The sequence below is a fragment of the Ictalurus furcatus genome, chromosome 3 (genome assembly GCF_023375685.1).
Source record: "Ictalurus furcatus strain D&B chromosome 3, Billie_1.0, whole genome shotgun sequence".
In the NCBI taxonomy this organism is placed as follows: Eukaryota; Metazoa; Chordata; class Actinopteri; order Siluriformes; family Ictaluridae; genus Ictalurus; species Ictalurus furcatus.
In genome coordinates, this window is record NC_071257.1 from 31190286 (window position 1) to 31213680 (window position 23395).

General features: G+C 41.0%; 1 protein-coding gene across 6 annotated transcripts in view; it reads right to left on the reverse strand.

The window, feature by feature from the left end:
- Positions 1 to 23395, reverse strand: part of inpp4b (inositol polyphosphate-4-phosphatase type II B) — a 179175-nt gene that overhangs the window by 144285 nt on the left and 11495 nt on the right. For 5 of the 6 annotated variants that reach the window (XM_053622037.1, XM_053622043.1, XM_053622038.1 and 2 more), the window contains exon 2: positions 22820 to 22936. In XM_053622037.1, the coding sequence (XP_053478012.1) occupies positions 22820 to 22936 (117 nt within the window). Of the gene's footprint in view, positions 1 to 1917; positions 4479 to 22819; positions 22937 to 23395 lie in introns of those variants that run through there. The other variant, XM_053622041.1, reaches the window with a different exon arrangement.

Consider the following 23395-nt stretch of genomic DNA (forward strand, 5'->3'; position numbering starts at 1 on the left):
TCTGTCCAAATAGCGCTTTTCTAGTGATTTTCTACATTGACAGACATATTTTTTGACACCCTTAGTGACAGACATATACGATCTGTGTCTCAGTTTTTCCAGTGATTGCATCATTTCTCAATGTCCCACACTTAAGATGTGGTATTTTGCAAAGATGACAGCGTCAAGAATTTGATGACGGTGGTTTATAGATCTGAATCACAGTGGATCACGACGTACTGTATGGAAATGTCATCACATTGAGTCATTAGGTGCTTTACGTGCTTTCACACACTGGATCAGAGATTGGGGTGCATATCTTCTTGGAAGAACAGACACACACTTCTAATAGAAACCTTTTCATAATGTGAGAACGGCGCATGAATACAAATACAACGAGCTCAGGTTTCTTAATTATCAGCTTGTCTCTGTCTTTGGCTGAGTGCCGTATCTCTGACCGAGAGCGTAACACATGCTACACACTACAGGAGGCCAATTAATGTTTCATCAAAGACAATGGCAGGAGAGTTTATACGCCGGCTTTGTAATTAAACCGAATTTGTTGCTGTAAGCTGTTGTAAAAGGAAACCGTTTAAAAAGCAAAGAATTCAGAACGGCCAAACGGCATAGAAAACGGTACTCTCGCACGAAATTGGAAAGAGTTTAAGTGTAAGAGGGGGAAGAAAAAGTGTGTGTTTTTTATCTGATCTAACTGTAGCATGGGAAGATTATGCAGAAGCACGGTAGCATTTTGTCGGTTTGTGTGTGTGGTCTGTGGTCTTCAACCATGACAATACTTCTGAGAACAAAAAAAAGAACAGTTCAAAAAGTGTCAACAGTCTCAAAACAGCTAAGCACACATAGACTGCTACTGAAAAAAAAATAAAATAAAATAAAAATAAAATAAAACATAGTTAAACACTGTATTAACCAAGTAGTTTTGTTTAAACTGTAGGAAATACAATTAAATTAAAAAATAATAATAATAATAAAATAAAAAAGAGAGAGACAGAGAGAGAGAAACGGAGCACTGTAAAACTGGATTAGTTCATTCAACTCACAAGATTCGAGGAAAATAATTAACTCAAAATTTTTAAGTTGATAAATCAATTACTTTTAAGCCAAATACACTTAAATTACAAAGTTTGAGTTAATTTCTTTTTTTTTGTTATATTTAAGTGTATTTGGCTTAAAGAAATTGATGTATCAACTTAAAAATTTTGAGGTAATAAGTTTCCTCGAATTTTTTGAGCTAAACGAACTTATCCGGTTTTACAGTAAGGAATAGGTACAAGTGATAAATGTTGTAAGACTACAATCACTTCAATTAGGCACACCCACACTATATGTAAATATATATAAATACCCACCCACACACACATAATTGTCTTATAATTAATACCAACACTGTCTACAAGACTTTTATCTATAGTCTTTACTGATTCACCTTCCAACTGTTTCTGCATTAATAAAGCACTCATTTAGAGTCCCATTAGGATCTGAGACAGACTAGTTAACACATCCTTGAGTACAAAGGTTCAAGTAAGTGACAGTGTACTGTTCGGCGCTACACTGTCACTTACTGTACCTACGGTCCTGTTTTAGTACTTACTGTACTGTCTTGTGTTTGCACATGTTTGCACGTGCACTTTGTGTAGAATGTGTAAGTCTTATTGAGTTCTGTGTCGTCTCATGTGGTTAGTGTGTTGTTTTACGTAGCACCGGGGTCCTGGAGGAACGTTGTTTCGTTTCACAGTGTACCGTACCAGCTGTATGTGGTTGAAATGACAATAAAGCCACTTGACTTGACTTGATAGACGTATATGTTTCACATGCACTCCTGACACAACCCTTAGATTTGGTCAAGCTTTCATTTTCGGTTCACACACTACAAACGTGTTTCATTAGTATGTCGTTCTAATGAAAACATACCCTTACCTAGACAGGAATCCATTCACGTTCAGAGACATCCAGATACAAGCACCAGTTATCATCCACGCTCATGCAGACACGTTTAATCCACATTCACACACACGCTACAATGTCAACACAGTGGCCGAAGCTTCTGTTCAGCTCTGCTGAGGGAATAAAGCTGTGTGGAAGTGTTACGCAGCCTGCAAAGGAATTCCCTGCTTGTCCCTGCATGTCATTAACTCATCAACCTCCTCACCGCCTCCTCTTTTCCTTCTAACCGCCACCCTTCTCTGTGTTCTTACCTCATCTTGTATTCTCCTCCTGCAGATGCAGCAATACAGACAGTAAGCCATAGTCTCTCTGTCTCTCTGTCTCTCTCTCTCTCTCTCTCTCTCTCTCTCTCTCTCGCTCTCTCTCTCTCTTCAGAGCATGGCTGGAGACATGGTCATATCTTCAAGTGTGCTGTTAAACTGTGTATACATGAGAGATCTTCAAGGAAAACTAAACATTTTGAATGTATTCACAAGGTGTCTAGAGGTATCCTTAAATTTTAGCACCATTACAAATCAAATTTTATGACCAGATGTGCGGCAAGATATCAAATGTGAAAAAGTGGCGGGGAAAACCCCCCCCCCCCAAAAAACGCCTGACAATGAAGGCACATCATATAAGACATCATAAAATCGACCTAATAATAAGTACAGTCGCTCCAGGATTTTACAATCGCAGGAATGAACGCAAAATCACGCAAACTCCACAATATTCGGACAAGCTTGCGATTTTTCAAAATTATCTCGCCAATTCAAGCACCAATTAAAAAAAATTTAAAAAAAACAATAAAAAAGTCCACAAGGTGCATCACAAAGTAAAAAGCATTTTTTGCCGCAACATTCAGGTAAAAAACTCTGTGAAATCCTGTATGGACTGTCATAATAATAATAATAATAATAATAATAATAATAATTCATAAATAAATTAACCAGATTAAGATTCGTTGTATCTTGATAACTTTAACTCAAAAATGTCTGACATTTCTGACGTGCACTTTTAAAACCCCAGACACCCTGGAATTCATGAGAGAGTACATTTCAGAGTCAGAAGTGGCTTTCAGATCAAACTCCACGGGCTTCCCATTAATCCCGGCCCTCGAAGCGAGCTTTTTGTGCAAAATCCTCTTTCGTTCAAAGTATCCTTTCACATTCAGAGGTCTCAAAGTCCAGTCCCACAGTCTCCATCCAGTCACAGTCAGCTGTTGAGTGAGATTCCCAAATGTGCCGCATTAAGAGCTCTTCAGAGGCCGGGCCGACCTCCGTGTCATAGCAGAAGCAGATTGAAAACACACACACACATGCACAAATTCACACGCACACAGATAGAGCAGTGTGCCAATAGGCTACACACTCTGCACCACTGGCTGTGTGCTCGAGTGCAGCGGATGCCCCGCATCAGCATCGCATAAACTCCTATGGGTCAAAGGTCAGCATGAGCGAGTGTTTTATTAGTGTTATCTTTTTTCTCACCTTATAGCCACTTCCCTTTTCTCAGGTCTTACATGATCTGTGCAGCACCAGCTGTCTCTCACACACACACACACACACACAGAACCTGATAAAACACATCAGTGGAGGTTCATGTTGATCAAATACTTATTTACTTACTGCCTCAGCTGCTCAAAAACAAAACACAAACACACACAGATGATAAGGATGAGCTGAGTCACAGTGGTCTAAAAGGAGAACAGACAGACTGCATTCTTGGCCATTAATGCCACAAAACAGTGTGAGCAAGCTACATTTCCTCATTTCTGAAGAGAAAATGGTCTGCCTCTCAGGGAAATGATCTGAAATTGGTTTCCCAGAAAAAAAAAAAAAAAGGCACAGATGGATGAAGTCCTGCATGTGAACTGACGTCAACACCACCATTAGTGGTAATGATCAGAGGAACAACAGTGGATATAGATGTACCAGGGATATCGGATGTATTCAGTGCCCTAACATTTTTATTATTTCCAAAGAGTAGCAGTCGAATGCACTCATGCTTGTTGAACATCCCGTTCCTCCCAGTCTCCACTCTTCGCTTGGGAGATTTGTGTCCCTTCAGCTCCAAGAGCATTCGTGAGGTCGAGTGAGAAATCCTGCTGCACAGTTGGCATTCCAAAGTCAGCACAAAAGTTTTGAGGTTGAGGGCAGGGCTCTTGGTAAAGCACGTCTTTATACCGTAGACTGGAACATGCCGGAACGGGTTTTTTCTCCTTAGTTCCAATGAAGGGAAATCCTAAATCTACAGCATGCAAAGTCATGTATGCTGTACTTTTCAACAGTTTTGAGAAGACCTACACATGGGTGTGCTGGTTAGGTGTCCACACACTTTTGGCCATATTGTGTATCGAGTATCCTCTTTAGGGTGGTTCCAGAAGAGCAGACGTATGACAGAGAAAGAATGTCCAGTTTTTAACTTGTGTTTAATCTCTAGTGGGTCTGTTAAAGGAAAGGACTCCCGCATGGAGTCATTATATTTGAATTATAATGCTAAAGGATTAAATGGTGTTGAAATAGCACTTTTAATATAAATTCAATTAAGGACAAAGAATTAATCATCAGCAACAATAATAATCAGCATCATGCTAACACCAAGTAAAGCTGAATGAGCAACTTGTGGAAAGTATTGAGGTATTTTACTTGACAGCAGACTACGTTAAACAGTTAACATTAAATATATTTGGAAAAAAATTTCAACTTCAATTTAAAAACATTTCCATTTGGCATGGCGTTATTGGTTTTCAAATTGGGGTTAAGGGCCTGTGAAACATATCCAGGTGGTCCATGATTATTTTAATCTTGTTACAGTAGGGGCACAGCTGCCTCGCACCTTCGGGGTTGGGGGTTCGAATCCTGATTCCGCCCTGTGTGCACGGAGCACACTCTCCCCATGCTTCGAAGGCATCCTCCGGGTACTCTGGTTTCTTGCTCCAGCCCATAGTGTGTGAATGTGTGTGCAATTGTGCCCTGTGATGGGTTGCCATCCAGGGTGTCCCCTGCCTTGTGCCCCGATATCCCTGGGATAGGCTCCAGGCTCCTCACGACCTTGTGTAGGATAATCAGTACAGAAAATGGATAGATGATATTTATCATCAAGGTCTTGTATTTTTTTCTGTCACTTGAATTGGTCACTTGAATTTAGTCCAAACCTCAATAACATTAAAATACGTCAGCCTATTAATCATGTAAACTTGGATTTGACTCCAATAAATAGCCAGGATATTATTGTATTATTGTATCTGGCTGCAAAACAGATTAAGAACTGTTACCCCGGGCATAAAGGATTGCCAATATGCCCATATCTATCTAATATTACAAATAATTTGAGCAGTATTAGAGGTAGTCTCTGCTGTAAAACAAAACAAAACAAAACAAAAAGCTAAAGTTAAAATAAAACAGGTCAGTGATGCTCACAGATCCAAGACACAACTAGGAGAAATGTCTGGAAATAAGCAGCACAGGTGTGCCACAGTCTCGCAGCAGTCCTGACACCTGCTCCGTCAAATTTAAGGCAGAATAAATCAGCAGCTGGCCGGTCAGACAGAGCCATCAGTCACCCTGCTGTACACTCTCCTTACAGCCATTTATATAGCTGTCATTAATTTGCTACATCAGATTTATGAACGTATGGAGCTAGGCTTACAGTAGATTAATTCTGACAAGCCCACCAAAGCCTTTTCACAGGCAATGAAGCGACCACCAGCATGGTCACCGGGGAAGGAAATCATTATCGCAGTAACAATTAGAAAGAAAATGTTTTCTTGCTTTTGCATATGTGTGGCGAATCGTACTTCTTAACGTAAATGAGATGGTTTGGGTTTTGTAAAAGTCATGAATAGTGCATTAGCGACTCTGATATCAAAGATGAGATCAAAACACATGTGTTTCAAGAGAGAGAGAGAGAAATAGAGAGGGAGCCAGGGAGAGCACGAGAGAGAACAAGAGAGAGAGAGAGAGAGAGAGAGAGAGAGAGAGAGAAGTGGGAGTAACTGTTCAGGGCATCTAATGGTTCGTTTGTCTGTTTCTCTTTAAAACCTTTCACTGTTATCTTGAATGTTGTCATGCTCTACGTCTCAAATCAAAACCTCTGACACAGTATACATTCAAACATATTCACTACTCTAGAAAATCCAGAAGGCTGCTACACGAAAGAGACCGATCTGGAGATTTGAAGGCTACAAGAGAGGTACTTCAATTCAAACACCAACTGTAATAGTGTTAGTACTCGATAACGGTCTACAGTAGTACATATGTGTGCGATTTGAGACACAACGCTAGTTTGTTTGAAGACATGGATAGACAAAGGAAAATTTGCCCGTTCCTATTGGTGAATTCTACACCTAGTACACATATTACACTATTAACTGAATGTGACTCGGAGTTACAATTTAAAATATTAGCACGTAAAATCCATCTTTAATGGATTTCTCATTTGTAAAATCAATGAATAAAACAAAAGAGATTCTCTTGTGAGTTTCTCTTGCGACCCCGTATGAGGTCATGACCCAAGTCTTGGTATGTGATTTGAGACACAGCTAAAGAATAAACAGATCAGTGGTATTTATCATCGAAGTGCAGGTGTAATTCATGTAGTCTGGATGGTAACACTGGGATTTAGGGTAATACAGGCAACCAAACTAAAAAAAAAACAAAAGATACCCTGTAGGTACATCCATATCCACTTGCACGTCCATTTCCTAAGCAGTAATCATTGGTATTTTAACAGTGACTGCATGAGCTGTTCTTACTTGCCATTTTCCAAACCCATAACCATTACGATTGTATCCCTCTGCTATCAGAATGATGGCGAAGCCTCTCATTGGCCAGTCTGTGTAACACCCTGGCATGTAATGCCAACAGTAGTTTCTTGTCCAAAATGTCAGCCTCAGGGTTGCCATTTGGATTGACAGTCTGCAGGCCAATTCCTGTTAACAAATAAAAAGCAAACCAATTCTCTGCCTATTGAAGCTATAAACGTGATGGTTATAATGAGTAAATCAATGACATATCAGCCCAGGACCATTATTTTTCCATCCGAGAATGATGAAACAAAGCCAACTGACTCTCTACGGAAGTATGATTGGGGGGCGCACGGCTTAGTGGTTAGCACATTCACCTCACGCCTCCAGGGTCAGGGGTTCGATTCCCACCGTGGCCCTGTGTGTGCGGAGTTTGCATGTTCTCCCCGTGATGTGGGGGTTTCCTCCCAGTCATGCATGGTAGGTTGATTGCAAAGTGTCTGTAGTGTATGAATGGGTGTGTGATTGTGCTCTGTGATAGACTGGCATCCTGTCCAGGGTGTACCCCGCCTTCTGCTCCATGCCCCCTGGGATAGGCTCCAGGTTTCCCCGTGACCCTGAAAAGGATAAGTGGTATAGAAGATGGATGGATGGATTGGACATACACAATAGAGCGACACACCGTCACCATACACCTGGACAGGTTCCACTACAGAGAGCGTTCACGGAAGGAGATCAGAATCAGTCAAGCGCAGGATTCACCTGTGATCTGCTAATACAGTTGGCCGCTAATCCGTCTGAGCGGGTGATACCATAACAATCAGCGATATGAAAGACAAGTGAAAAAGGACCTGCGTAATTAAATTCCCAATTGGAAAATCCATTACCGGATTGATCCGAGTAAATCCCGTCTCGAGAAGCGGAATGAGATTTGAAGAAGAAAGGGGTTTAATTGAAAAGAAATTAGCAGTGTACTTTAGATAACGTCTCATGAGTTCTGGCGTATAACAGCACACCATGTTATCGTTCTATATAAAGTCCAGTGATAGGAATAAAGTGCTTACTCAGCACTTGGCACTAGTTGACTCCTGAACTGAGATCTGATCATGTCTCTTATGAGTTTGTGTGTGTGTGTGTGTGTGTGTGTGTGTGAGTGTGTGTGAGTGTGTGTGTGTTTGCATGTACTTGTTCTCACTTGCCTCAGGGCTAAACTGCATCTCCTTGTGGTTGCTTTGTGAACAAGTCAGCACTTTTTTTTTAATTAGACAGAGTGTTTAGATTTACACGGCTGCGTTTAATTGGCATTGCTGTTTTGTGCTCTGAAGAATGAAGGCGTCCTCAAGCACAGAATTTATTTATTTCACAGCCAACTATCCACCCTAATAGTCTACCATTCGGCGATACACTAGATAAATATGTTTGTGTTAATACAGTGCCTTGTGCGAGGAAGATTGAGCAGCTGGCAAATTCTGCCCTGAAGTACAACATATAGCCAATGACAATTGAAAGTAGCAGAATACATTTAGTTTATAAAAATAAAAAAAAATTTAAAAAAAATTATATATATATATATATATATATATATATATATATATATATATATATATATAAAGAATATAATGCATGAATGAATGTACATAGAGTTCAAAGGAAGGATAAAAACCTATAAGACATTAAAAAAAAAAAAACCCTTTAAGTTTATGTTTCATATCCACATCACGCTATGCATACAGTATATTTCTTTATGTCTGTCCCTCAGGGCAGAGAGACCACTCCACCCTTACTCGTTCCCTCATAAACTTCAGCGTCAAGCCTCGGTACTTTTAACACTCCAGACAGACTTTGCATTTAAAAAAAAAAAGCAGTCGATTAAACTGCATTTTGTTCAGGGCCCTTCGCAGCCATCCGCCCATGTCTGGGCGTAAAATTGAGCGCCAGCTTTATTTTATTTGAGCGCCACATTTGTCTAACAACTTGCAGCCGACCAAGCTAATTCTCTCTCTGGAGGCCTGCCACACGCTGATATGTTGGCACTATAAAATCATGCAGCAGGGTTCCAAATAGCTTTTAATATTCCACGCCATGGGGGAAAAAAAAAACAAAAAAACCCTGGACCGTCCTTCCCGGTGCCCTGTTAACAAACTAATTCACCACGTTTCACCTAAATGCTTCCAAAGGAGACTACTTTAACGAGAAGGGTTTCCACTGTACTACAAGAGTGCATTTTGGAGACCTTTCGAAGAGATTTCATGGAGCACAAAATGAGAATACGGTTGCAATTATAAAAAAATATATATATATATATATTTATTGATATATATATATATATATATATATATTTTAACGCAGCAGAGACGGGGCCAGCCATTCACATGGAACTCAAGCTGCTGCTTCGAGCTCATTTCTCTGTTTAAACTGTTTGTGGACAGAAAAAAAAAAAAAAAAAAAGATTACTACTACACTCCCCAGGACAACTAGGACATCTGATAAAGTTGAACAGACGCCCCAGCCGCTGAGGCGAAGGAATCAGAAGCATAAAAGCCTACCAAGATGTGATAATCGCAAGTATAACTCACTGGCTCACACCTAGAACAGGATGAAGGGAGGACAGGCATACTGCTATGACTGCGGTGATACAGGAGTGCTTATTGAGGTGATTCCATTCAAATATTTCTCACGTTTAAACAGATTTTATGGAAAGATGACAGAAAAAAATACATAAGTATAGCATCAGGCTGGATTGTGGATTGTGCACTACTCTGGAAAAGTACTGAGTACATTTCAGTATGCAGTATAGTGAAAATCGCATTCCATCATTCTTTACGTTCTCTTTATAAGCATGCAAACATTTTCACTTCAGCCAATCTTAAAGGTGCATCAGAAAAGATTAGTCATTTTTTTTCCCCCGAAGATTAGATCTCTAACCGGTTCAACACCTGAACCTGTTTTCCCGTAGCTCCGCCCCTAGGACCTTAGATGGCTTAGGTCCTAAACAGTATCTGAGATTAGATTGAATGTGTCCCAAACTGTAGTATGTTGAAATGAGTATCTCAAACGTACCCGGATGGCCTACTGTTTCCGGTAGATTTTTGAAGTGCGGTTCCGTGGACACTTTTTTTCAGCTAATATTGCCCACAACTCCTTGCTCCAGGGAGGGAGGAGAACGAGGGAGGAGGGAACGAGGGAGGTGGCGTTTTTTTGTGGTTTGATTTTGACCACTTTTTAGAGAGGTGTAAATGAAATGTGGAAAAATACATCGAGGGAATTGTACAGTGTGATGGTGTGCGTAACTAGGCAACAACGTGAAAGCTGCTGTTACAGAAAACTAAATCTGACCAATCAGAATCAAGAATTTAACAGTGACGTGGTATAAATGTCATTAATCCCTCGAGATACAGTATGTGTAGTGTCTGATATGCGTTTCTTTCGTTTTGCACTTGAGGCAGAAGACTACTGTTGATAAAATGCAATCAATGAGAGAAATTCTTTGCTAGCACTTTAGTATACTGTCTAAATCGTCACAGTATTTGCCTTGAACAGTGCCGAGTTGTTCGATATATTACGGTTACTTCTGTAGTTTCTGATTTTGTATGACACTGCTATCTGCAAATCTGGACAAATGATGGAGGTAGAAATCGTCGCAGCCAGTTTGAAGCTGAATGGAAGAAGCTTCCATGTAAGTGCCCCTGACACCAGAAATACTGTGGTATACAATAGAGGGAAAAGGCTGAGGTTTTTCTACTATAGTGCTGATGGGAAAAGAGTGCAGTGGGCAGCACTGACATTAACCATGTTATCTGTCAGGCCTAATGACCGTCTTACAGACATGACCTGAAATATAGGTGCAGAGATTGAACATAAAGCACCGGGGATGTAGAAATGCCTCAGAGGCAGAGGAGGACTGATTCAATCTGCCTGCACGTGCGCATACACACACACACACACACTTTGTGATTTCCTTATAAATCACAAAGAAAGCCTTAGAAAAAGTTAGATATTTAAAAAAAAAAAAAAAAAAAAAAAAAAAAACTTGCCACCTGCCAATCTCTGCACATCGCTTGTCAAATGTCTTTCCTCCGCCCCACTCGTCTCTTCTCCTCCCTTCACCTAAAAGAAGAAAACCTCGAGAATGTGACAGCGACTAAACAATGTGGTGTCAAAAAAAGGGAGCAGGAGGGCTTTTCAGGCCGTCTGACAGGGAGGTGTTATCAGCCACCGAGCCCGGCTGTGCCCAGCCAGCCGACTCTGCTGTAATTGCTTCCATCGAGTGTCTCTGATTGAAGCTGTTTGCCATTCAGTGCTTATCTCTGAATGTGCACTCTGCTGATGGAGGCTCGGCCTGCGAAGGTAGCGTCAGCCCCACGCTAACCTCCGCTGGGATCTACAACCTGCCTGCAGCCGAAATCGCTATTCAAATACAGTAGCAGATATTTAGCATGGAGTAATGGATGGAGAGAGCGAGGGAAAGGGAGAGATCGAGGGAGAATAGGGACAAGACCTTGAACAGACCACAAAGGGAGAAGAAAGACACAGTCTCTATAATGAACAAATTTCTGCCGTCCAAAACTCTGAGCTTATTCGTAGAAACTTTTTTTTTAATTTCAGAATTGATAGATGATTAGTATCAAACTTTAGTCAGTTCATTTTTATTATACCATGGTCTGTCTGAATATTCTATTCTGATTGGCTGGAAGGTGTGTGTTCAAACCGTACATACCACAGGTAGTTCCAGTCAGTTTAATCACCGTTCTAAATGAATGCGCTGCCTATGAACAACTGTAACCATAGTAACATACAGTTACAGCTGCATACAGTAGTTAAACTCACAGCTTCATTATTAGTAGAGACGCGGCACAGACGCAGGTAATTCATATACACACACAATCTCTCTCTCTCTCTCTAATAACTATTTATTATAATTTGTTCAATTAAATGTAATCTTATTGCACTACTTTATCTCTGTGTATGATTTAGAGTGGGCAGAATTCTAGATCTAACGACCCGTATATAAAAGAACGAAAATTAACCGATATTTTATCCTTTCAGTGACATTTTGCACTGCAAATATCAATGACAGCTTTATCTTGCCAATGCTGGCACGGTAGAAGCGGGATAATCCACAGCTAGGTGTGCGTTACACGATTTTAATGCTCTCTGCTTCACTTCGGGTGGTCCTTTGCCTTAAAATCGTGTAACGCACAGCTAGCCGTGGATTATCCCTTACTTATACCACGGCGATGCTGAATTCTAAAAACAAACAAACAAGCAAACAAACAAACAAACAAAAGAAAAACGATTTGATTTGAGAATCAAATCTCATTTAAGTTTCCATAACAGTAGTTTTTGGCTGTAATTCAAATCAAATTCAAATTCTATTAGTCTCACACACAGTATGACCTGCGGTGAAATGCTTTTTACGACTGTCCGTGACATAAAATAGAATTTACATAGACACATTTATACATTTACTTGTATACAGGTTTATACCGATGCACTCGTTTCTATAGAAACAAACTTGTGTGGCGGATGCTCCACATAATAAGGCTCAGCTTAACAATATATTCATTCAAAAACGTGTTGTTATTTAACAATGAAACTTCGTTGACATGATGAAGTGTTACGTAACAAGGGTTATGTTTAACGTTCATTTAGAGAGAGAGAGAGAGAAAACGAGAGGGAACACAACTATAATGTAACTTCGAAAAAGTATTAAAGAGAGGAATAAAAGACTTAAAGACACACTGCTATTGGAAAATAATCAGCTTCAGGATGGCAACAGTAACTCTGCTTCATGCCAGGCAGCATCACATAGGCACATCACCCCGTTGTTGAATATTTTCCTACAAAACCACACCTCCAAGTGTTTTATTCATCAATTACTCAAGGATATTATTGAACACCGAGCCAAATCATTGTTTTAGCGGTTTTCATTCGCAAGTGAAAAACACTTGAAGATTACGATTACACCCCATTCGCTGCGTTCCCTTGAGTGGTGACGCAAGTACGTCTTTAACGGCATGGTTCTGGAAGCATGGTACATTATCATCCATAATACTTTCATATTTAAGATAGATTAGTTTTACTAGATTAGTAAATGTAATCGAGGGCAGCATGGTGGTGCGGTTTTAGAGTTGCGTGTTCATGCGTGTTTCCTCTTACCTAGCACAATATCTAAATTGTGTGTGAGTGAGTGTATGATTGTGTCTTGCAATGGACTGGCATCCCATCAATGGTCCACCAAAACCCTGACCAGAATAAAGTTCTTACAGATGATGAGTTCTTTGCATCGTGATGTATTGACGCAATTTTCCCCAAATTACCACAGAAAGCTCAAACTGATGAGTCATATCCTGGATGTACATGTCAGCTTTACACCATCGTCGCAACTATCACTGACAGAAACCTCATGGCACAGAGCCGAGTCTAGTAGGTTTAGTAATTACATTACTATGAAGATAATCTGCTCTGGGAAACTACAGACATGAGCAATAAGGCCTGAAGTAAATTCACATATTCACATACATGCCTGTATTTTTCAGATATGATTAGTAATCCTGTTTGAAAAATATCATTTGACCAAATTGTGTGAGAAACTTTGCCACCTTACAACTTCCAATTTCCCAGTTCAATCCTGAGCTCAGGCTGCATTCTGTGTGGAATTATGCACGTTGTATGAGTGTGTTTGTGTGTGTGTGTGTGTGTGTGTGTGTGTGTTTCCTCCTGGTTCTCCATTCCCCTTCCAAAAACATGCCTGTAGGTCAATTGGCTACACTAGGTGCCCCCTAGGTGTGAATGCGTGTGTACATGTTGCCCTGTTCATTCATGCTGTATTCCTGACTCATGCCCGGTATTCCCGGGATAGGCTCCGGATCGACTCTGTCCCTGACCAGAATAACGCGCTTACTAAAGATGACTGAATGAACGACTCGATTCCTTGTTTTCAAAAACTTTCACTGACCCTATAATACTTTATCCAAGGATATCTGAATGGCTGATGACTTATTCAGACTGTTTCTCGTCGTTCTAATATTATTTATATAATGTAAACAGCTTATACGGGTTCAGGCCATTGCTCATTCAGTACACAAGGGTCCGGAAATGGAAAGCATTTGACACACAGGTATGTAATCATGTCTCAGGAGGAAGAAAGGCCATGGAGGTCAGGCCTTCAGAGACAGAGAGAGAGAGACAGAACATTACTGAAAAGCTGGAGTATGACTGACAGTCTGACAGTACCACACTGACTCACAGGAAGAAGTAAGCACAGGGTCAAGAGGTGCACTGGAACAATACTGAGTGCTGTATGCAGCTTGAATATGGACTGTGTTCTATAAATGTACGGTTGGTTTAAATGGCTGAGTATACAGACTGCTATTAACACAGGTGATGTTCAACTTATGGCCCCATTATAAAACTGAATGGCACATGTGCGATATCTGAAAAAAAAAAAAAAGTCCTGTCTGGAGCAAATCACATCAGAGGCTGTAAGAAGAGAAGGAAAAAGTGCCAGACCTTGCCTAAAAATAATAAATACTACCCTACAATCCAAGCAAATATAGATTATTTTTCATTCATGGCCCGAAAACTGACTGCACGGAGCAAAATCTTCTAATAACTAACAATATCTCCAAGTGTAAATTCATATGATTAAAATGAAACCATGTTAGTTTGAGTTTTTTTAAATTTATTTAGGTTTTTATTTTTTTAAAGCGAGGCAATTACAAACAAGCGATCTCGCCCAGATGGTCTCGGTACAGTTTCAGTCAAACTCTTGTGCATTAATATTGCACTGAGAAAGCAATTCATTCCTGAATCGATTCAAACACAGGAAGTGAACCGAACATGCCATGTGTTGCTGGTTGTGGATGAGCCGCGAGGAACAAACTGTTATGTGCTGCGCTAACGTGATGCTTTCTGGAGATCTGGACTGATCTGAACAACAACCAAATCAAAACAGTGAATGCGATACATACAATGTTTTAAACTGCTAATTATCTAGTAATATAGTGAGCACAGATTTTTTTTTTTTTTTAGGATTTCTATGCACCCTTGGCAAAGGTGTGCTTAGTTTTTTTTCGTCATTATGCTTCTGGACACTGAATGAAGACCCCGAACAAGCAAAAGTATTAACTCAGATTCAGACTTAGAATCAGACTAACAGGTGTGAAAGCACCTTAAAAGTGCACATCATCAGAAAATTGCAAGTTAAGCTTGATCTTACGAATGAGCTGTATTCATGCAAATAAAACACTCCTATTTGACTATCACCCCATCACCCTACAGTATTACTCTTTATTATTACCGTTCTCTTATAAGGCATTTAAAGACAAATTATGGGTGCTTTAGCAGTATGATTTTCACTGGTAATGTGAAACCTAGAAAGCAATAATCTGCTACTCAGGTCAAATGGAAGCAAAAGTCTCCTTGTTAAATTTCAGTAATATTATTTATTATTGGTACGGTGGCTTAGTGGTTATCACGTTTTTCTCGCACCTCCGGGGTTGGGGGTTCGAATCGCACCTCCGCCCTGTGTGCGCGGAGTTTGCATGTTCTCGCCGTGCCTCCATGGTTTCCTCCGGGTACTCTGGTTTCCTCCCCCAGTCCAAAGACATGCATTGTAGACTGATTGGCATGTCCAAATAGTGTGTGAATGTGTGTGCGTTTGTACCCTGCGATAGGTTGGCACCCCATCCAGGGTGCCCCCTGCCTTGAGCCCAGAGTTCCCTGGGATAGGCTCCAGACTCCCCAACGACCCTATGTAGGATAAGTGGTATGAGAAATGGATGGAATGGATGAATGGATTTATTATATATACCATTATCACAACTTGAAGCATTTTCATACCTACACATTGATTACTTCTCTTCTGAAAGTCCACCACCTCTAAATACATCACACAACACATCTGGGATTTGAAACCAAACCTTCCACATCTATATCAGTAAAATGTGGAAGAGGTTGTATCCAGAAACAGTGTATCTTAATGAACAGAAACACTACTGTCAGACAAAGAACTCTACAAACGCTAGGCAGAGGGAGTGCTGTATAAAGTCAGCGGGGGTTCACCATATCATTTATACGGGATCAGATTTAATCTGCTTATCGTGGAGAGCATTAGGGCATCAGCAATCAGCGTTATGCAATAAAGAAGGCCACCAACTACGGACTGCTGCTGCGGGGCTGTCTCTTTCGTTCTCTATCTATCTTGCAGGCCATCTATGTTTGTTAATATATATGCATGAGCTTTTGTTTGATCTCCCACATCTCCTGCCCTCCATTCTCTCACTTTCTCCCCCTCAGTCTCTGCTCTATCACACTCACGTTCATCTTTGATCTCCTCTCCCACTGCTCCGACTGCCGACTGTGTGTGTGTGTGTGTGTGTGTGTGTGGATGAAGCCAATACATCACAGAAACTCTTGTGTGAACAAATTTATATAAGCAAGGCTAATGAGTGCATTTGTGTGTGTGTGTGTGTGTGTGTGTGTGTGTGTGCGTAAGTGTGTATGGACAAACACATTTGCAAGCATTAACGTGTGCATGAGATAATGGTATGGATGTGTATGACTACTGAAATGGTGTCATGTTGCAGTCACTGGCTATTAGAAGTACTGTAAGCATCAGTTCCCTACCTAAGTTGTGTATGAATGTCCCTTCAAGTCAAATACAAACAATTTGTGATATCAGAGTTTCTGACAACTGCACACCTGCTCATTCATGTAGTTATCCAATCAGCCAATCGTGTCGCAGAAGAGCAATGCATAAAACCATGCAGACACATGTCATAGCCACGTCATAGATATGTCAAGGGCTACATTTAATGTTCACTCCATATACCAGAATCAGGAAACGTGTGATCAGAGTAATTTGGTTGTTGGTGGCAGAACGGGCTGGTTTGAGTATTTCAGAAACTGCTGATCTCTTGGGTTTTCACACACTACAGATTCTAGAGTTTGCACAGAATGGTGGGAATTACAAACAAACAAAAAATAAACATACAGTGAGAGGCGGGTCTGTTGGCGAAATGCCTTGTAATGGGAGAAATCAGAGGAAAATGGCCAGACTGGTTCAAGCTGATGGAAAGGCTACGGTAACTCAAATAACCACTCTTTACAGCCGTGGTGAGCAGAAAAGTATCCTGGACTGCACAACAGAAGAAGACTGCATCAGATTCCACTGCTGTCAGCCAAGAACAGGAATCTGAGGCTACACTGGCTACACAGGCTCACAGAAACTTGACATATTGGACAAATATTGTCAATTGTAAATAACTGGAAAAAGTTATAGCATTTTTTATTTTTTTTTTGCAATTTGCTCTGGGAATTGAGGAATTAAACAGCGTCATGCTTTTAAAAGGTAATAATCAGCATAGTTGATGTTGTACCATTAACTACCCTTCGCTTCACGGTGCCTCATCACCTCGTCGTTGAATATTTTCCTATAACAGCATGAAATGCTATGTTTTGTTCCTTACATCTCAAAGCACTGAATACACTATATTCGGCTGTGTATCAGGTGGTAGAGCGGGTTGTCCACTAATCGTAGGATTGGCGGTTCGATTCCCGGCCCATGTGACTCCACATACCGAAGTGTCCTTTGGGCAAGACACTGAAGTTGCTCCCGATGGCAAGCTAGCGCCTTGCATGGCAGCTCTGCTACCATTGGTGTGTGTGTGTGTGTGAATGGGTGAATGAGAACCAGTGTAAAGAGCTTTGGATAAAAGTGCTATATACAGTAAGCGCAGACCATTTACACTATATGCATTTGCATGACAGCAGAAGTCATTAGAAGCACAAGTAACTAACTAATGCTAGTGATGCACATCTGAATTATAATTTAAACTATCTGAGAAACATGTAAAAGCAGCATCATGTGACGCATGTTCTTAAGAGAAATGATGTATTTTAAATAGTAAAAAAAAAGAGTTAAAAGTAAGAAGAAGAAAAAAGAAACGATATGACCTCTAACCCCACTTAGAACCATAAAGTTGAACGTAACTTCTTATTTCTCAGGTGAGTCATGCAAATTACAGACTCGCAAGAGTGAAATTAGGTTGACTTTGATTGAAGGCACTTAAAAAGCACTCTTGGTGCTCTTGAGAGTGTGTCTGAACACATTTGTCTTCTTCTCTCTTGACAATGGCCAAATGTGTGTTGGCTTCTGTTCTGGCTCATATGAGCAGCACACCACCGGTGCATCAGAAATAAGCACAGTGTGAGGCCAGGAGCACTCATTTCTAAAACAGCTCAGTCACACTCCGAGACAAGAGAAATTACTGTATGATTACCCATGATACCGTTCCACGGGCAGCCGTGACACATTCATTAAAGCAGCGGACAGTGGATAATTGCTTTCTACCGACAACAAGTTGCATGGCCGATAATAGTCTTGACGTTTTAACGGTTCCCTATGGGAGGTAAATGAGCACTAAAAGGATGAGAAATCTTATCAGGATTCACCACATGTGTCTCTTCTTCTCTTTTAATTCTCTCTTTCTTTCTTCCTTTCCTCATCTCTTTTGCATCCTTCAATCTAATTGCGGTTGTAATATATAGCCCTGTTAAGTGTTTTATGCGTTTGTACTGGGCCAGGAGCTAATTTGCTAATTGAACCTTGAAGAAAACAAAACAAAACAAAGGCTTTTCAGTGGGTTTAAGGCCAGGACTACACATTACACACATACACACACCTATACTGATGTTTATTGTCTCACCAAAATCGGTTGATCCCTACATAAGACTACACAAATATGGTGAAATCCCCTGAGTAATCTTTGAAAAGTCAGCATAGAAAGTGTGCAAGATCAATTCCCATGATGCACCATTTCTCCACTCAGAAGAACTGCTGACCACAACTGTCGAACATTCCCTCTGGCACATCCAATAGCATCAAGAAGCCCTCTTTCTACAATCAGACCCCTGTCACCCTCTTCTCGAACTCTGCCTTCAGCCCTCCGTCTTATGCTCCCTCTGCCTCTTGTTCTTCCTGCTCACTTATTCATGCAGACTCAGCGGGCTCACTTATTCATGCGAGCTTGCTATGCTTAGTGCCAGAGCTGCAGGCGAGAAGGAAATGGTGCTCAGATGAAACATGAAGCGCAAAGGCTCTGTTCGAGATGTCGAAACACTGGATGGCAAAAGTTATAAAAAACCTCCCTCTGTCTTTTGTCAGACAAATGCAGGGTATAAAGTTTGGCACGGTGACTCTGTTTTCAGGTCACTCGCTGCGCAAGTAATATAGTCATCGTCTTAAAAAGCCTCGTGTGCCTGTGGGTGTTCAGCTTGGAGAAAAGCGTTTTTAGAATGATACTCTCTCACAACACACGCTGTTTTTGCTCAAATAGCCTTCTGATCCAGAAAGAGAGATCAAGCAAACACATCCCAGCTGATGGCATTTAAAGGCTCGGAAACAAAGCGTTCTCTAAACTCGTCATGTCTGCTGGAGCACACAGAGAAGGAACGTTGATGCTACTTCAACCACTGGGAATGAAACAGTTTGAAACTTCACAAGGCCCCATATGGACCTCTGTCTAATGCCTGGCATGCAGAGATCCCAAGAGATGCAATGTTCTAAGACTTTCAGCACACAGCAAAAAAAAAAAAAAAAAGAAAATTGGTTTATTTCTTAGATCCAATTTTAGACTGTGTCCACTCTGCATATTACAAATGACCAAATTTTTCCCACACACACTGGCTGTTATAATAATTATAATAATAATAAAATGATAATGAGTCTTTATTGGTCACATGTACAGTAGAGCACAGTGAAATTGTTTCCTTCACATACCCCAGCCTGTCAGGAAGCTGGGATCAGAGCACAGGGTCAGCCATGGTACAGCGCTCCTGGAGCAGAGAGGGTTAAGGGCCTTGCTCAAGGGCCCAACAGTGGCAGCTTGGCAGTGCTGGGGCTTGAGCCCCCAACCTTACAATCTGTAACCCAGAGCCTTAACCGCTAAGCCACCACTTCACCGAATGTAATACGACAACTAGTCCAAGGCAAATGAAAGTGAGCAAACTAGCCAGGTATAAACACTGGATTAAACAGCATATGTTTGCATTTATTTATTCATCATCAGTAACCAGAGAGTGCCTGACTAGCTCAGTTCGTAGAGCACGGGACTCTTGATCTCAGCGTGGGTTTGAGCCCCATGCTGGGTGCCAACCCCAGCCACTGGGGATGTACAGGCTTACTCACTTAGTCTAAATTTGGATTTCAGAAATGAACCAAAGTTCCTTTGCTGTGTGCTGAAAATCTTAGAACATTTCATCTCTTGGGGAACCTGCATGCCAGGCATTCGACAGGTCCATAAGGGGCCTCGTGATGTTCCTAACTGTTTCAATCCAAGTGGTTAAAGTAGCATCAGCGGTCCTTCTCTGTGTGCCCATATAAACAGGGAAGGTTGCAACAGGAACGGGATCCAGCGTAAAACTTGCGCCAGAACTAAATATGCGTACGGGTGATCCACTCTGGCAACCCTGAACGGTTGCAGCCAAAAGTGGGATTCATCTTCAGTAAGTACTTTATTCTGGTCAGGGTTGCAGTGGATCCAGAACCTTTCCCAGAACACTGGGTGGTAGGTGGGAATACACACTGGATGGGAGACCCAGTCCATCCTAGGGCATCACGCACACACATTCACATATCCACCGCCAGAACCTGGAGGAAACCCACACGGACTCAGGGAGAACATGCCAAACTCCGCACAGAGTGTGACCTGAGCTCAGGATCAAACGAGTGACCCTGGAACACTACCTGTTGAGCCAGATTATGCTTGAAATAATAAAGAAAATATTCCAGTCAGGGTTCTGAACATACTGTATATGACACATACAAAACCAACAAAACGAATACGTTTTTTAAACAGAGAAAGATGAACGGACATCATTGATTTGGCCCTGGCCCAGACTCAGGATCTCTCTTCCTACAACCTGCCTTCAATTCTGCTTTTCATCTACAGTGCAATGATGTTCTTGGCACTAACTTTTGATGTCAAGAACTGCAGCACACTAAGCAATGTGATTTGACCTGATGCCAAGCCAGCCTTATCTCAAGAAGATTGCCTTAACTCTCTCCGATCATTAGCTGTCATTCAAGAGGAGAAACAAGAAGACTCTTAGCTAGAACTGTTAACTATGCACTATAACATTCTGATCATCACACTGTGACAAATATAGCGGCTTGACCTGTGCTCACAAGGAGAAAAAAGGTACAAACACTTGTCACTGGGGCCGTACCTTTAAGTGTATGTCTTTAGACATACAAGCATAGATGTACGTGATCGTAATTGAAGTATAATTGTATAACCCACTGTACATTGGCATTGTTTTACCTCTATAGAATGGGTATTAACAAAGATGCAGGAATATAATTGAACATAGACTTATACAGAATCTAGTTAACGGAAGCTAAGACACTGAAAGTGGTGATAGAATCATAATAATGTGTTAAAAAAAAATGTGTCAAATTATGAAGTAGTCATATACATCAGTGTTGCCGGTAGTAGCGTGTACACGGCATAAGGAATGCAAAGCCTGGCTGCACCGTCAGGCTCTGAAATGAGACATTAATAACAAACTCATGTTCATTAGACATGCACTGCAGAGGCCAAACAAGGTTACACTTTCCAGAGAGTAGGAGGGAGTGTCTAGCAGCACTCTGATATTAGAGGAAAGTGGATGCAAACTGAGCTGGGTGCTTGTGCACCCTGGACCATTGGGTCTGAATGGAGCAGAACACCATCTATTAACACTCTCTGCCTAATTATGGCTCGCATCTCTGACATCTCCTGTGCTGAACTTAATGGCCATAAAGCCATTTAAAAACCCCACATGTAGCACATCAGCTGGTAGTAATAGGTGTAGCTGTAATTAAAGATCCAATTAGGAAAAGCAGATCTGCGATACTGTAGCAACAAAACAGTTGCTGAACTCCTCGTGACAGCCGTCTTATGCCATAAATAAATTCAAATTAACCTTACGTGTGGCATCACTGAGGTGAAGACAGCGATATATTTGTTCAGCTTGATGACCTTAAGAGCAGCCATTTAATTAGAATGTTGGTGCATTGGACATGGACCCTCTTGCTTCCTTCCAACTCTTCCCAAGGTTAATTAACACGAACAAGCAAACAAGCATGTAAAACCATTCCATCGAGGACATGCTTATTTGCAGTGACAGTCCTGATCCACATAGGCCGTGATGAATTTAAAAGAGCGTCTTGTATCCCTCATATACCCTAGTGGATATATTTTGTTGCTGCAATCATAAACACTGCCCATGCACATCCTAGGATTCATTCATACGCTCATATTAGAGATGGCACCAGTATCAGTATCCTGCTGATAATCCTCAAAAATGGTGGATCGGATATCAGAGAAAATCCGATCACGATCGGATATTGGATCGTGTTAAAAATGGCAAAGATTGGAGCTGGGTTTGGGGAAGTCATTTCTTTTTGGGAAGTGGAAATATATATTAAACGTTTAAAAAAAAAAGAACGGAATCGAGTGGTGAAATTTGATTTCATGGCACATTGCCTCCCAAAAAATATTGAAGAATACTGATGAATAATGCAATATAATGAATTAAATACAAATGGTTGATTTCAGGTAGTCTTCATTAAAACAGACTGTTTTGGGGGTCTGGAGCAGAGATACCACAAAACTAGTAACACTTTTGGAAACATTTAAATGAGAAAGAAAAAATAAATAAATAAAAAATAAACAACAACATCTGCCTCATTCAGGAAAGTTTCATCCATCAACCCCATATGCAAGTCATGCTGCCTGCTTTATATTGCGTGTTACTCATGAAGGACCGAACCTTTTTTCACTCTTAGGCACAACAGAGCTGAAAAATCCCACATTCAGAATAGGATCATAATCATAAATACTGTTTCCCCTTTTAACTCATTTCCATTGAAACTATTCAAGGAATTTTTTTTTTTTTTTTTGAGAGTCTGGAGCCCCAAAACCCATTCGGTTAAATCTCTGTGAAGGCTATTCAGGGACCGGAAACATGCTTGTTAAATTAGAAAAGAAAGAAAAGTACTTTAATGCAATTGTATATCTCTTTTTATTTCCTTTGCAAGGATAAACTGAATGGGATTCTTGCTCAGCATGAGCACAAAAAAACAGCTTTGGTGCTACTTACCATCTGGTGGTGCTTGTCCTTCACATCATAGACGCTGAGCTTGATGAGGCTGTCCTCGTAGACGGGCCAATCGGGCGACAAACTCACACCAGTCAGGAACAGAGGATCTCTTGTTCCCTGCCAGGAGAGAAAAGACAACATGGAGTATGTAAGAAAAGGGTCTGGGAAAACTTAAGGGCTGGTGAGTGAGTTAACAGCTGTGCACAGTTCGCTACACATACAGGGGCTCGATCCCCTCTCAGCCTGAGAGTACTAGAGAAGAGATGGCGGGTGGCTTGGGACAGAAAATGTTCTGGCTACAATCCGACTCTGGCGTAGTGGAGATGGACACGCTTTAATAGCTATGTGTGAATTTTGATCAGTGAGCGTTTATCTAGACAAGGACTCAGGATGAAAAATGAAGAGACTCCAGCAGAGAGACACAGGCACCCCACTATGATAAACCCAAATCCACTCCAGCTCAAACAGCATCTGTTTATGCTCGGAGACCTCACTCGCTCTCAGAGCTGGCCTCAGATCAGCTTCCAGAATGCCATGCTTTTCTAATGTGGGCATATATGGTGCGTTTTGATCAAT